General features: G+C 41.2%; 1 protein-coding gene across 1 annotated transcript in view; it reads right to left on the minus strand.

Moving 5' to 3' along the window:
• Positions 1-769: 769 nt before the first annotated feature.
• ACYP2 (acylphosphatase 2) overlaps positions 770-17,269 on the minus strand; it is a 44,772-nt gene continuing 28,272 nt past the window's right edge. Inside the window, exon 4 of the mRNA XM_080615290.1 lies at positions 770-1,498. Coding sequence (XP_080471416.1) covers positions 1,384-1,498 — 115 coding nt within the window. The 3' untranslated portion in view covers positions 770-1,383. The remainder of the gene's footprint in view (positions 1,499-17,269) is intronic.

Raw genomic sequence — 17,269 nt, forward strand, 5'->3', positions numbered from 1 at the left:
ACAAATCGATGATGTTGCTTAAATTAACACTTTAAATTGCTTAAATTGACACTTCCTACCCTTAGAAGAGGTACAGAGTAGTCAGGGGAAATACCAGCTTATGCATCCTCACGAAGGATGCCTTAGAGGATACAATGCAGGCAGACAACAGCGGGCTCCGTTGGGAGCTGGGAGACAACTTGAGGCCATGACCACCGCAGTAGTATTATGCTCTATGTACTACATACTTGTCAGTGTGCAGCACACTGTGCTTTATGTACTACACACCTCTCAGAGGGACTTACAGCGTGAGCCTCCATCACAGCATGATCACACCAATCGTGATCAACTGAGAGTACAGACAGATCATGCAGCTGCCTGCCTGGGTACCAGAGATCTAACCAAAGTCCCCCAGAACATACTAATCCTGACACAGAAGTACTTTAGAAGTGAGGGAATAGCTCAGCTCCTCCCGACAGGCTCTCTGGTGCCTGTGAAAAGAGCACTACATATGAGAATCACATCCAATACTGCAAACACTTATCCAGTATTTATTGCAAGCACTCAAATTGCTCAGGACCTTTTATGTACTTGACATGATGTATGTGGGTACATCACGTCAAATCAGGTTCCAACATACGTTAACTAAGGAGCAAACACACATCCATAAGGAAAATAACTGAAGTCTTCCATTTTAGTAAGAACATCAACAAAGCAAAAAGCTTAAAGCATCCTTTATGGTCAGTATGGATGTAAGCTGTAGGTAGATAGGAAATAAGGGGTGAGACCATACATTCACCATTGTGTTTCATGACTTATCTGAATTACTATTACTAGAATTACTTTTACTGAATTACTAGAGAATTTTAAACCAGAACTGGTCAAATAATCTTAGTCTGAGTCTGAATAAACATATATTTATTTTATATTATCATTATATCTTAACTCCTTATCACAAATAACATGGTCTACAACACAGAGCTACATTAGATCTCTCAGTGTTCCAGGCTCTGCAGTTAAGGATGGTTAGAGAGATTACAAACAAGAGAACATAACTTCATTATTTTGCATCTAAAATATGAATCACAGTGTAAAGATTAGGTGCCATATGGTTATACATAACAAGTCTCATTGTGCACGAGTAATCACTGACACTTTAAAGCATTCATCTAGCTTTCAAGATGTAATAAATTAGATATTGGCATTTCAGATACTAGATATTAACATTCATGGTGTTATATGGTCTAATACAGCAACTAAGAATTCTTACTCCATGTGAACAGGGACCATTTCTATTTCTCTCTAGTATGGAGAGCATCCAAATGCTCCCGTGACATGTTATGGAGGCACAGAGAATATCATGCAGCAGAAACATCTCAGTTTCGTGCTCAGTAACGGTTTCTATTAGTATCTAGTGCTAAATCCTGAGAAGTCAAGCTTGGAAATCTCCTTTTCGTTGGAAAAATTGGTTCGATCGATGCGAGAACTTGGGCTTCCAACTTTAGTCAGCCAGGATTTCCTGCAAGAAAAGGAAGACAGGGTTAGGATAGAAAGAGCTGCACACATAGGTCTTATTCTCCTGATTATGCCTTTCCTTTTAAGGGTCATAAGCAATACTCTTCCAATGAGGAAACTACCCTAAATATGTTCGGTTCCTTTGTGTTTCCCCTCCTTTAAAAGCAAACCAAACTAGTTAAAAGGTACCAGTATCACAGAAATCTTACACAATATTACATAAAAATATGTCTGACTAAAGGCTAAAGCAGATTTACTGTAATGATCCCTTTTGAGTGCTTATTAAAAGCATTAAAATAGGTATAATTACCCTTGCAGATTCTATGCTACACTTTTAGCAAGGACCTAAAAACCCTAATTGAAAACCATTATGAAAAATGAACTCTAACAGCCAGTTTACCCTTTTCTGACAACTAAAAGAAATAGAAACTGAAATGAAAATGAGTAAGCTCACAACCAGCAAAAAGACATAAAAGCGAATAAAAATCAAACTGGTGTCAAAGCAACCCTAAATTGTAATAAACACTGTATTTTACACAGGCATTCTTAAGTGGGGCTTTTTGCATGTATTTGCATTACGATCTGATCTAATTATGCTGGGGCTTTGCCTTCCTCCACAGCACACTGGAAGCCTGCACTGAACACTATTGCCATCGGGTAATGGAGGCTGGAGTTGGCACTGGGGTGCTGCGCCTACACACACTCCCCTCCCTACTCTATTCCTATCCTGCAGTGATTTACTAGTTCATAGCAGTGATAAACTGCTGTGTGACAGAGGCCCAGAAGCACTCCAAGTGCAGCAGACAACACTGCTCACAGGGAGGTTTATGTAAAAACCATACTTTCCTGGTATTTTCTGTTGCACTAAAATCTCAGAAATAGAAAGAGAATGTATTTTAGCATGCTATATTTGAGGAAAAAAATATTTTACCCAAATACCTTTTATAACTTTAATGATGCATAAACAGGTATAGATACGTAACTGTGACTAGTATTAAAAATATACATCATTATTCATTTAAGTTCCAATTTGAAGAGCATAAAGTTTGCCTTATTAACAGTTATATGAAATAATCCTTTGCAAAAATCCCACTGAGCATTATAAAATGCAATGCTTTTGCAGTGACACTTAGTTTTAATGTCTTTATAATGAGAATGGTGCATAGAGGTTGCTTATCTCGAGCCAGTAAATAAAACACACCTGAGATGCAGAAATGCATCTTGTTAGGACCCCTATGTGACAAAGGTTTATTTTCAGACAATTCCTGACACAATATTAACACCACAGAACACAAATCTCTTGGCTGCCTATCAGAAACAAGCCCTTTTCTCCAAACTGTGTTAGTCCCTCATTAGACTTGTCTCATCACCAGCACAGACAGTTCCAAACCGGCATTCAGGACTAATGCAATTCACCTCTTCCTTGAAACTCCACATAGACTCTTATGAGTAAATGTACCTCCATAATACTTAACGAAGACAGCAGGTATGTCTTGCTACTTGTGTACTTTGAAATACAACCCTAGAAGTACGCTTGGTGAATGACAGACTTGCAGTGCCAAAGAACTGCACAAGCTCCTTCCTATCTGACCACTAAATAGAGACTCTATGTGAAAAGACTTCCTAGAAAACACAAACCAGAATGAGCATCTCATGTTCAGAGTGGGACAAGCCTTAATTTAGTATTAAGTAATTAAAATTAATACACATCTTCACAATGTAACACAAAGAACAAGCTGTGGACAACCTCCCTTCTTATCTGTTGTAGGCAAAACCTTTCCAGTAAGGGACATAACACAGGAATAGCAGCACAGGGGTGAAACAGGAGAACCCAGCTTTCCACTCTCTGCTGAAGCCCTTAAGGCAGACCAGATATTTCAACAGAAGAAGAAAAGCCCAGCCATAGACCAGTCCATTTTGCTCCATATTATGAAAGACCTGAAAAGCCCCTTGTGTATGCAGCAGAAGTTTTTCTTACGAGTCGGATGACTCTGAGTGAGAAAAAAGAACACGTATTTGAAATACTGAATTACTTAAATAATCCATGCTATTTTAGAAGACTAATGTGACATCTCCAAGGGAAGAGACTTCTTCCTTTTTCTCCTTCTCATTTTAAAGGTGAGCTTGTCCAGGACACAACCGAAGGAAATATGTTCCTTGCCCAGCCTTTGCAACTCTACGTAAGACCAAAATCCATCCACACCTGCTCCCAAGTGCCAAATTCCACTGCATGAAGGAAGTAACTGCAAACTCTGTAGAGAGCAGACTTTGCCCATTGCGCCATATCCTCTCACATGGATAAGGATAAAGCACAACGCACGAAAATCCAATTAAAACAATCCAGCTCCATGGACGCTCTTTATAAGATGCATACATTTGACTCATTTAGTGAAGGCTGTAGGGATGGAAATGCTGCAGAATTGCTCCCTACCCGGGATTTGCATGTCTGTGGGGCTCAGTTCTTCACTGAGATACTAACACTTTGCAATAAGGCTTTCTCCATTGATTTCCTCAGTTTGCTCAAGTAACAGAGCATTCCCTGAACACTAAGCAGCACGTTTTTAATGAGCTAGGAAAGCAGGATGTCAGTATTTGCACATAGTTGTACAGAGTTACACTTGTTCCCTTCTTTACCTGCATCTCAAATATCTTTGGTAAGGGTAGTATATCTTAAATGATTTTAACTCTTACAAGTATCAAGAGACCTGAGTTAAGAAAAGGTTCTGCATCCTCCTCTTGCTTCACTCGGCCTTCTTGATTTTCTTTCATTTCTCACCATGGATTTCATATCCCCCAATACGTGCCAGAGATTTGCTGCAATTACCAGCATTTGGAGCTGTAGCTTGCCATTTATAGCACGCCTTTAAACTTCACTGCTGCTACCCACTTCTCTTCAGGAGTGAGAAAGACAGCCTGCACCTCGCTGCTCACGTGGGCAGGCCTGAACCAAATGAGGACATTGCTTTAAACTGCCTGCAACAGAACAGCGAGCATTGCCTCTGCGATGCAGAACCATGCCAGCGCACCCTACAAACCACCGGGCTTTGAGTACTACACGCAGAAACTTGATGATTTCCCTGAATAAGATTTATTTCAGCTGAAAGCTATGCTATAAGACAGATTTCTCTGAAATAACTGGCTTGTTTGGCATTACTCTCCGAACGAAGCCTTTTTGATAAGGAAAAAGTAACTGATGCAGGAAAAAACAGACCTTGAACACTTAATGAACAATGCCACCTTTCCTGTGCTAGACTCTGCACTGAACCATTGATACACATATGATGCTTCCATAATAACTCCTTTATTGTATGCAAAAAGCCTTTAGGCACTGGAGCTGCTCTCAGGTCTCCCCTTCAGGAGCCTTCTCTTCTCCAGGCTGCCCCAGCCCAGCTCTCTCAGCCTGGCTCCAGAGCAGAGCTGCTCCAGCCCTCACAGCATCTCCATGGCCTCCCCCATCAGCTCCACATTTGCCTTGTATTATCCGAAGACTGAAGCAATTTACAGTCTATAGCACTAGAAATGGACCCAAAAATGATCCACAGCATTAATACTCTGTGAGATAGGCCCAGTTTAGGAATATGTTTGTTTCCCCTCACCTTAACCACCCTGTTACCATGGAACAAGAGAAATGTGTGCTTTTATTTAGGAGAGAAAACAAAGGCACAGGCCTATTTACACTTTATTTCCCTTTGTTTAAGATAAAATACCAGAGAGAAGGTTACTTTTTGAAGACTGTATCTACATCTGTGACAGCCCATAGATTACGATGGCAAATATTTACGAAATACCTCCAAAATGTTGTTGTTTTCTGCAACAATACTGTCAAGTTTTCATAAACCCTCATATCTGACTGTGTGCTGAAGAAATGTGGAATCCTTTTTGCTCACTGTCTGTCTTCTGGGAAGAGCTTTGGCCATGGTTTTTAAGCTTTTCCCTACAAGGAACATTTTACTTTGATCTTGGTTTCTATAAGCCTGAAACTCACACCTAGGTAAAGCCTCTAGCAGCCTGTATAGTAAAGATACATCACAGCTTACTGTAGAGCCATTCCATTGGCCCTATACCTCTGCTCCTGCTGCCAGAGCCTAATAGTAAAACAGGAATCTGGAAACAAGATTTACATTGTGAAAAGGAGCAGGAAGGATAAAAACCTCAGTAACAGAACTGTGTTTGAAAACACTGGGGTTTGACATGATTTGAACCAGTGCAGCCTGAAAAAAACCCAAACACAGTCAGCATTTTAACTTTAGCAAAGGCAATCAAGGCCTTAGCAAGGTGAAGAAAACAGGTTCTGAAGAAAATACATGAGGGATGCTGGGGAGAATCACTAATGCTTTAGTGCAGAATAAGGTCAAGAGGACTAATGCACATTCAACTTGCTCCCACTGGCCTTCATCCCCTGTTCCTTGTACCTTTGTTAGCTCTCAAAAGTAGGCTCTAGCTTGGGGTAGAAACTTGAAGCCTTTTGCATGCACATGCCTGCAATAGGGAGGGTGAAGCAGTAGAGAAAGAGCAAGGCAAAGTGCAAGGGAGAGGAATTTTAGCACATTAGGATGAGCCCATCACAGTCCATTGAATCAAAGCCAAGTGATGGGTTACTTCAGAGGGTTACAACAAAAAGGAGAAAGCCAGTGGTACTCTAAGGACACAGGACGAGTACCTAGGTATATTATATATGTAGTAACTAGTATTCTAGGTGGGCTAGAAATGAAGCAACCTGCTCAGGTATAGGCCCAGTGCCACAGAGCAGAGCAGGAGCCTGCCTGCAGGGAGGGAAGGAGTGCTGCTGCCTGCTCATTAGTTGATCTGGCATCACCACAACAGGGATTTCTTGGAGCACTGATGATTTAGCACAAGTTCTGTCACTGTTTTAGAAAGAGGAGAAAAAGATAGTTAATCAAAACTAGTGTTTGACTGTGTTGTCAAACACAGCTGTCGGATTAATGTTGTGAACTGGTTTCTGTTCCTTCCCTTCTGCCACACTCGGGCCAGTGTTTCTCCAGAGGACGCATCACGAGCTTTTCTCCCAAGTACTATTTGCAAGTGATGTCAACAGCAAAGGCAAAGCAGCAAAATCTGACATATTGAAGATATATTGAACAGGGGAGGTTTAGGTTAGCTATAAGGAAGAAGCTCTTCCCTATGAGGGTGCTGAGGTGCTGGCACAGGATGCCCAGAGAAGCTGTGGCTGCCCCATCCCTGGCAGTGTTCAAGGCCAGGTTGGACACAGGGGCTTGGAGCAAGCTGCTCCAGTGGAAGGGGTCCCTGCCCGTGGCAGGGGTTGGAGCTGGAGGAGCTTTAATGCCCCTTCCAACACAAACCATGCCATGATTCTATGATATTGTGAGAGGCACCATACTGCATAAGCTTAAAATACATATTTTGGAGTCACACTTCTATTTACAACTCTGAAAAAAGTAACTGGTATGTTAATGTTCAGCATATTCTGCTATTGGCAAGATTTATTAATGTAAAAATGATCATTACTAGTCTGCATTAGCACAGAATTTGGCCTTACGTACTTCAGATTTACTTTGTCACTCAGATCTGATCTATGTTAAATGTCCCCACCTCTTAAAAAGGAGGAATTATCCCAGGGTGAATGAAACCAATTCTGAAGTTGGTATTTTCTCATATACGACAAAGATCTGTTGTGCATTTTCCTGTCATCCTTAATCAGTTTGGTAAACTTCAAGCAGAATATACTTAAGTGTGAGATCATAAGAAGTGTATTTTTATGAAGAAGTTATCAGAGCCCCTCTTTGTTTAACCCATGTTCCACAAGTCACATTTGGCTCCTTTCATAGATCATATCAGAAGAAACTAAGCAATGGTGCAGAAATTTGTTCCAACAAATAAAGACATATATGAAAAGTAAACCCAAATTCAGCCATTGCACTAACTTGAAACAGCTTGACCTACAGAAAGCACAAGACAAAAGGGCATTTCCTGTGAAGCTCATGCCCTATCTTCCCAAAGCAGCAGACATACCAGAAAGCCAGAGGCAGCAAACACGGATTGTATTTCCCCTTGTAGTATGTCTGCCTCGGCAGGGTATGATTTGGCTCACAAGGCAGAGCAGGGATTTTGGCTAACCCCACTCCACTGCACACAATGCAATTCAAAGGTCTTTCTCATTCCACTTCTATTACATCTAAGGCCACAGGAAGCCCAAATGAGAGGAACTGGTGTTGTACCAGGCTTCTGGAGAAGAAAAGCAAGTTCTAACACTTCGGAGCTGCTTAGCACCCAACACCCACATAATGGTGTGTAAAACAAATGGCTGTATTGTGGAGTCGAACAATAAGCACTATTGCCTCTGACCATCAATTTTATACCTAAAAACGTTCATTAAACCCTTACCTTGGCTATTTCAAAGCAACCCTGTTGGAATGCCACAATGAATCATCACACTTTGATCAATTGAGCTTTACTTCAAACCCCTTTTGTTATACATTCTGGTAAAAAGGAAACAGCCACTACCCTAAAGGGAGATGACAAATGCAATGAAGCATTTGACAGACAACACTTTTCTGTTTGCTGGTAACCAGGTTGAGCAAGGCAGAGAGACAGAAAAGCCACGTGAGGACCAACCCCCACGTTACCACACTTGCTGCATCCTCCATCAATTCTCAGAAGAGAGATTTACACAGAAAAACAGATTCATTTATTATGCAAGAAGCAAAAATAATGCCAGACCAAACACAGCGAATTCCTTCCAGCACCACTGGGATTCTTGCTGTTTCTCTCCAAATCCTCCTTTACTTTACAAAGCACTTGGGGCAGCTGCAGACTGGAAAACTGAGTTTTTCATTGAGAAGCTACAATTTCTAAACTTAAAAATGGAGAACTTCAAAGGGAAGCATCCCCGCTTTTAAAGCATGTGAGCATTGAACACTTCCAGAGCTGCAGTGGCTGCACATGAATTCCCCTTTCCCTAGAACACTGCAGTGTTTGAATCCCTCAGCAGCTATCAGCTTGGCTCCCTCCTGGCCACAGAAGAGTGGCTGTTTCCATCAACATACCTCGCATGAGCATCCCCACGTGAGCAGAGGTTAGGTAGATGGTCATCACGCTGTTCCTCATGCTGAATTGAATGTACAACTGCTTTTGTACACACAAAACATGCTGATAGCACAAAACCCACCCCTCAGACTGTCACAGCCCAAACCATTTGAAGCTGAAATAACTATTTTGGCTATTAGTAAGAGGAAAATGTATGTGTAAGACCATTAGGCCAAGTGATTTATGTATGTTGGGACTTACAAATCACCTTTGAAGACAAGCTAACTGCAGCACCCATAGTGCCTGGCCCCAGTAGGTGTGGATGCTGTTGACAGAAAAATACCTAACAACTGAGAGTTGTGATTTTCTTTTCATCTAGAGCTTGTGAAAGTGCTTTGAAATGTTCTTATTAAGCATTCCGTGAGCTCAGCTCCATTTTCTCTGCTGGCTTTACACTACCCGAGTTAATTTAAGCTGCACACTTTCAAAGGAGGCAGTTCCACCCATCACCTTAACCTGCCATCCCAAGCAGCCTTTCACATAGCAACTCTGATATCAAATAGTAGGCATTTTAATATATGAAAAGAACAGGAAATGTTTTAACAATGTTATATTGGAGAGCATAACTGCTCAGAAAAACACCAAGTACATTGTACTAGCTAATAGTCTGCTTCTATTTAACACAGAGGAAATTTGGGCTTTGTCAAGACTTACTTTCATAATGCTCTTATTTTGTGCATTATAAATATAGCTACAATAAGGAGGAAGCAACAGATTAACATAAGGATATGTTACAGCTATTATGTTCTTTGTTCTGCAGGAGCTATTTGTGGTTTCCAGCACAGCAGAGCGTGTTCTTGAGGTGAACCCAGCGTGGTATGCTCACAAGGAAGGTAACACTGTACCCCTGTCATAGGCAAGATGCATATAGAAAATTCCCTGGAAACAAAACCCCCTTGAAAAACCCAGACATGAAAACCAGCCTAAGGCAGCACTAAGTGAGATGTGCCAAGCCTACACACACTGTCCCTATGGAAGGACAGGCAGACCTTACGGAATGACCACATCTTTCCACACTGGCACATCCCAAAGAACTGCATTTCATTTACAGGAAGAAAATTATTTGCATTCTTCACCATATTACTTCTTTATGATGTTATCCTTATGACTTCATAGACACTAAAAATACCATTCCTGAAATATAAAGATTGTTTTTCTCTTCTGGCTTTAAGCTCCATAAATTTATCTTATCACTTGTGGGCACTTCTGTTTTAAGTCCCTAAGTATCTTTGCAGGTATTAAATACATCATCTAAAGGAGCCCTTCAAGTCATGGTCCCAAACTACTCTGATAAGGGGCGTTCAACATCAGGTGAGATGTTGAATAAGAGACACCCAAAAATAACCCTCAACCATAGGTTACTTGTTTTTCTACATGCCTACATAATTCAAGTCAACTTTGTAAATTCTCTAGTTGTTAGAATCAGAGAATCCCAGCTTGGTTTGGGTTGGAAGGGACCTTACAGCTCATCCAGTTCCAACCCCTGCCAAGGGCAGCAACACCTTCCACTAGAACAGGTTGCTCCAAGCCCCATCCAACCTGGCCTTGAACACTGCCAGGGAAGCAAGCTGGTCTTTATACTTCCTATTAATATCAAAATAGCTTGACAGAAAAACAACTACTCATGTGAGCTGCAAGCACGCCTATGGCAAAGCCCATTCCCGAGGTCCATAAACTGTCAGGAGGAATCTACTCTCTTAGTAGAAATAAACCACTTGACATCAAGGTTCCCAGCTATTTAGGGAAGCCATCAGAGCATGAACATGTATTTTGGTTCAATGTTTCTTTGTGTGAAACTGTCATTTTGAGCAAGGCTTCTAACATTTATTGAAATAAGAGCTGATACATGTTCTTGCTACTCAGTGCTTCCTGCGCTGTACTACAGAGTTTCATTAGACCTGATTTTCAGTGCATTTATCTAAAACCATGTTTTCCTATTTGCCACAGTGAAAAACTGAATCAAGAAAGAGATTTTTTCCTAGAGAGAAAAAAATCCTATAGAAATAACCCCACACTGGAAATCCTCCACTATCACTTCCTCAAGACAGCTATGGAACATACTACTTAAAGTTACCACTTACAGAAAGCAAACCAGCAGATTTACTGATTTCATTTTCTATTATTATAAGGATAATGCGCTTGTTCTTTCCTCCTGGTTTTCCATTCATTTTGGACATCTTCCTACTCATTAGAATCTGCCCTTTACCTGTACTTCTCGTATTGAGAGCTTCAGATTTCAAGAACTAGAAGAAAAGCAGAATTCTACTGAAGAGAGCATCTCATTTCTACTGAAGTCAACAGCAACACTTCTAATGAGGCCAGTGAGAAAGCCCTGACCTCTGGTTTTATAACATTTGAACAAAGATATACAACTACTTACGAGAAGTAAGCATCTAAAAAGCCCACACCAAGGAAACCAGCTTTGGAAGACAACTGGACCATACTATTGGCAAGTATTCCTCAATAGGTGCTGTTAATCACCATTAATGAGCACAAAGTGTTACTTGTGCTCCACATGAAGCTGCCAGAGTAGAAATGTGCATTAGGAGGCAATGTGTTTCTGGGTTAACACACTGACATAACGCAGGAGACCTTCTCCAAGTCTAAATGTGCAGTGACCTGTTCAATATCCTCCACTGCAAAGAATTTCCATTTTAGAAAACATACTGATCCCTTTTTCAGGATAACTCCATATTCCTTTGTCATGGGTCTCAACCCACTAAATCTGAGCTTCTCTTTAGCGTTTTGGATGGCTATTCCATCCCTGGCAGTGTTCAAGGCCAGGTTGGACAGAGCCTTGGGTGCCATGGTTTAGTGTGAGGTGTCCCTGCCCATGGCAGGGGGGGTTGGAACTGGATGATCTTAAGGTCCTTCCCAACCCTGACTGTTCTATGATTCTAGGATTCTCCAATATAACTTGTTTGGTTTCCATGCAATGGTTCAAAAACGTACTTTCAGAGGAACTATGGGCAGTGAGCTAAGAATGTTCATTTCAATAGTTAAACACTAAGATTCTGGGGCTGTTTTAATAAGCAATAACAATTAGGTAAAATCTTGTATATAATTAAGCATCTCAACCATTAGACGTTAGCCACCCAGCTAACATCTCACATAGGATGTAACAGCAGCAGAGTTTTATGTTGCGATTTCTTAATACATAACAGGTTTTGATTTTTTATCCTCTTCTTTCCAAGCACCGGACAATTGGCCAAGTATAAATATGTTCCTAAACTCATAAATCTTCCCAGTTTTTCCATCTTTCCTCCAAGCTTCAAGGGCTGTCAGAAAGAATCAAGCATCTCATTTGGCTTCTGTAATTTATGCCCTTTTCTTTCTTTCCCATCCTCCCCTTCTTGACTTGCTTTCTGCCTGGACAGTTAAAGTAGATCTGTTTCTGATCATTCTCGCATTGCAGACTGCTGCAGGGACTGCAGGGGTTTGTAGTGTGAATGGAGAACTACAAAAAACCCTAGAAACCTAGTGATTTCACTGAAATTGTTATTTCAGATTTACTCAAATTTGTTACGCACAAATATTTCATTATTATTATGCTTGACAAAACTTGGTTTTGTAGCTGGTTGCCAGTGCTTCATTAAGGCACAAAAGGATGAGTACTGACTGCTACCAGGCTACTCATGACTCCAACCATCCCCAGCACTGCCAAGGCCACCACTAACCCATGGCACTGAGGCCTCGTCTCCACGGGGTGTGAACCCTTGCAGGGACGGTGCCTGCAGCCCTGCCCTGGGCAGCCTGTTCCAATGCCTGAGCACCCTTTGGGGCAGGAATTGTTCCTCAGCTCCATCTAAACCTGCCCTGGTGCAGCTTGAGGCCGGTTCCTCTTGTCCCATCCCTTGTTCCTTGGGAGCAGAGCCCAGCCCCTCCTGGCTCCATCCTCCTCTCAGGCAGCTGCAGAGAGAAACCAGCTCTGCTTCTCATTACACAGCTGTGTGCACCCCACAGAAAGGGCTTTCCAACAGGATTCATGGCACTGGGATAACGCATTATTATATTCCCAGAACCTGTGCTATGTCTTTTCTGAGTGTTTCCCATGATGGTCATGGTGTGGTGATCACCTGTGTGAAGGTGTTAGCCTTTTCCTTGTTAACTGCAACATTCCCACCTCAATATCCACATTCAAAAGGGATTCACAGTACAGACCAAAGTTACTGCTTACTTAAGGTGAAGAAATAACTGAAGTATTTCAAATAGCTCATTTCAAAATGAACTTTGAGTTACTTGGTGCTCCCAATGACAAGGATTTCCAAAGGCAGAGAGCTGAAATGCTGGCACTGAGGACTGGCAGCTATCCTAGAATAAAACCTCTCAGAAGACACACTCATCCTCTTTGAATTTGCTCACGAAGCTCTGTTTGGCCATTTATAAATGCACAGAGAATAAAAGATGTTTTCCTTGTTTGCCACACCAAGACATTAGGAGCAAAACAAGAGAATTTAGGAGGAGGAGGAGTTATCCAAGCTTGCAAACATCAGCAGTGAGTGATTAGGGATTGCTGCTCTGAAATTATCATTCTGCAAAATTAACATCAGAGCACTTCATGTCATCATATGGACATTGAACAAACAAGAGCAGGCTCCAGCTTCCTTGTTGGCCAGAAATAGTCCAAACAATACATAAATCACACCAGTTAAATGTGAACTTTGCATTACAACAGCTGCAATGAGATTCAGGAGATAGACTATTTCAGGTGAAAAAGGTGGCTAGGCCACAGATTTGGCTCCAGATAAAGACACTAAATGCTTGCAGGAATTCAAATGTCCATTCTGAGATAAGCAAGCCCTGATTCTTAAGAGTATTTATGAGTATACGACAAATTTTACCACCAGGCAGATGTAACTGAGGTCAGGAAGGAGCTCAGTGCACATCACCTCTGCAAGTTGCATTCCAGGGTCTCCAACTGGGTACCAGTGAAAGGAGAAAAGCAGAGATCACTTATGAAAAGTCTAAATTAAATAACTAGCACCATGGTGGGAATCTATGGTAGAAGTAGAGGAATCTCCACCATTCAGAGCAGCGTTTAATGAGTGATCACCCTTCTTTTCTTCCTGTCTTACATCAGTGAGTAAGGACTGGTAAAAGCATGACCAAAAGCCACAAACCCTTCTACTACACAAAGCCCAGTGGTTCCTCTGAACAAGCTTTCCCTGGACACTGCACAGTGCAGTGGTTCTGTGTTTGTGATGGTGTAACTGAACCCTGGCAGGACAGGAACACATAAGCAGAATGAGTTACAATTGAGTGAGTGTTAGACAACCACTCAATTTCACCATTTCTCCTAACCTTAACCTAATCCTAACATTTCTCCCAACCCTGCAAGCTGCTTCCCCATCACAAATACTTCCCTTACTAGATAACTTAGGAATAACTTCACTTCTATAGAGCTGCTACTCTAGCTATACTAGGTAAGATACCGCACTCTTACTTGTCTTTCTACTACTTACCACTCCCCTGGGGAGGAATGCTGCTTCCAGGGAAGGGGGGTGGCTGTGCCAGAGCACTCCCTGTAGGAAAAGAGGCCAATCGTGTGAAATACCCACCCTGCATAAATCAGTGGCAGTCTTTCCAATGGCACAGAACCAAAATTTCACCCCTTATACCCCCAACAAGCAGGCATGATTGCCATCTCATGCAACACATTACACAAACACAAGTGCGAAGTGATAGCTTCATTTCTGCCATCATACTGAATCTCTCTCCTGTACGTGGAGAAATCAGTAGCATCAGATTCTATCACAGTTTTCATTAGAACACACCCATGCAAAGATGTCTGAAGCAACACAACTGCTAGTACCGTGTAAAGAGGAATAGATGCATCCCACATGGGGCAAACCCTGCATTATATATAGTGCAGAAAAGCACATATATAGAGCTAGATCTTTACTGTGACACTACCAGACAGAATATAATCTCAAATGTATGTAGGTTTCCAATTCAAAAGACCTGCATTTTTAAAGATAAGGATCAGACAAACCAGACCTCAAGCTCCAGAACACCAACACTATCTTAATCACCAGAGCACATTTCCTCTTGGACATACACACCAAACCACATGCTCAATTATTTAGGAACACTAAGCAACTCCAGGAGACTGGAAATGCTGGTACTCAGAGTGAACGGATGTCAAAATCCAGCCACCAAGGACTTCTACTAGCAATTCCTTAGACAGTGAATACTTGGTAAAGCTGATTCTTAGAATTCAGCATATCTAATGCCATGAACAATGCAGCACACAGTTGTTGACTCAGTTTTCGTTGCAATGCAGGGAATTCAGCCATGGAATTTTCATTAGAAGTACATAAAACACATGTACAACCCCCTTGCACCTCTATGAAATGCTCAGTGTGTACTGTGTAGCATCAATACAGCAACACCACTAAACTGCAAGTAGAGTTCCCACATTTACCTTCACTCCTGTTCCTCCATTACATGAAGAATACCACATTTCACATAGAAGAGCTGTAAGAGTTACTTTTTACTTGCAGGCAGTTTCACAATATCTATTCCTAGAGAACAACTTTTTCTCTTATATACAGCAGAAAGGATTGTTAGTTAATTGAAACAGTCCATCCCTTTTGGCTTTCAATTCAACACAGGATGTTATAGTCTTGCCTACATGGTTTCTGGTTTACTTAAACACTGGAAACAAGAGTTCATCTTTCAACTATTGACAGGTCTTTACTAATGTGGTACAAATCGTGTTCTCCCACTGTCCTTAACAGAAACAACCTTTACTCCTTTATGCAATTTTACTTATTTACCTTTATAATTTGACACAATATGTAGAAAAATACTACCATGGTTTTTAAATGTTATCCACAAAAATAGCTAAAACATTGCATTTCAGCTTTAAAAAAATCACTATTTCCACCTAATTTCTGATTTAATTAGACACTTTTCATTACTTAACTTTCCCAAACTGGAAGAAAAGGCCCCGAAGTTCATAAATAGCAAAGGGTCCATCTCTTATTTCAGCTGTTAACAGTGCCTCACCTTCAAGCTATGTCAAGAATCAGTTCAGTGAAGGCCTATGAGAGCTCATCACCCACTGAAGTAATTTCCTATTCAAGATATTCACTTATAACGAATTTCAGCCCAAGAGCTCTGACCTATTACAAATATATCCAAGCAACTGATAGGCATAGCCCAATACAAGTCACTGAAGGATTAAGTATATTAGTTCATGAAATCTGGATTTAGCTTCTTAAGACAACAAAATCCAGTATGAACTTGAAGAGGCAACACCCTTTTTAATCCACACAAAGAGCAATGTGATTACAGTTGAAGTTCACAATATTCTATTAAATATTAATATCTACTGCTTTGCCTTGCTCTTAGAGCAGCAGTAAAATGACAAAAACAAAGCCAAAACCCTGCCCAAGTAATCAAATTGTAACTGATGGTGCAGAAAACCCCTCAGACTCCATCCACTCAACCTGAGTTACAGTGCTGGGCACATCTTCTGCTCCTTCTATGTTTGGAGACACAGAACACTCCAAATTGCTCCAGTGGATTCTCTCCAAAACCCACGGCACTGATGGATCCGAAAGGCTGGATGGCATCCAAGAACTGGATAAAGGGATGACAGTTTCTAACCTTTTACAAATGCAAAACAGGGATTTTATTAGGAAAAAGTCCTGCCTTTTTCCCAGATACACACTTTATACACTGCTGGCATGACCAGCAAATACAAAGTAGGAGACAAGCAAAACCCTGAAGCAAAAGGGCACTTGGGAGATAATAAAATCATCTTCTTTTACCTAAAAATGTACACAAGCCTTACAAGATGGAAAAAATACAGTGGGAAAAAGAAATATAGCAGGGAGAACCATAATGAGAACAAATTACCACGGAGAAAACTACGCATAAACAATTCAGGCCTTGATCTGAATGCACAGTTTTAATACAATTACATTTACTATGAGCACATGGGACAAAAATGGTTCCATGGCCATAGTTTTAACACGAACCAGAAGCAGGTCAAAGTTGCTACATTTAAATAGAACAGCCATATAATTCTGATAGAAACCTGGCTGGCCACCAGACCCCGACACAGGCATAGATGCTAAGGGGGATGCAAAGAGCACTTAATGCAGAGTAATAGGAGCTTTCCAATCCATTTACATGTGGAAGAATCTTTCTGTCACCAATTTTTCCTCTCTTTATTACTGTTACTCTTACAAACTAAGGCAACCTTGCTGCATATGCACTCTATTGCACAACTTGAGTGCTGTGAACACAGCTTGAACTTGCCATTAGCTCCACGGGCAAGTTCTGACAGTCAAAAACCGCAGGTCCTTGCTAGTGCATCAAAGATGCAGCTGGCACAGTGTTTCTTTATGAACTATTGGTACTTACAACTGGAGATCTATTCATCAGCAAAAAGGACAGGGGGAAAACAAGGAGAGGTAATGTGGCAAAGCTAGAGCAAGAAGCAAGTATGAGCAGTAACTGTGCTTAAACCTGCACAGTTGAATACAAAAGAACAAATCACAGCAACACAACAGCACTCCCATCCTCTGGGTTTCATCATTATGCTTGAAACAACCACAGTCTGCATGGACAGTGGCTGAAAAGTCTATGGAGAATGAGGAAACCACCTTAAACATTCTGGTAAGGTTATCTGATTGCTGGTTGGTTTGTAGATGGCAGGAATAAAGGATGCACAGTAAAGCCTGGGACAGAACATCTC

The sequence above is a fragment of the Psittacula echo genome, assembly GCF_963264785.1.
Source record: "Psittacula echo genome assembly, chromosome: 4".
Taxonomy (NCBI): domain Eukaryota; kingdom Metazoa; phylum Chordata; class Aves; order Psittaciformes; family Psittacidae; genus Psittacula; species Psittacula echo.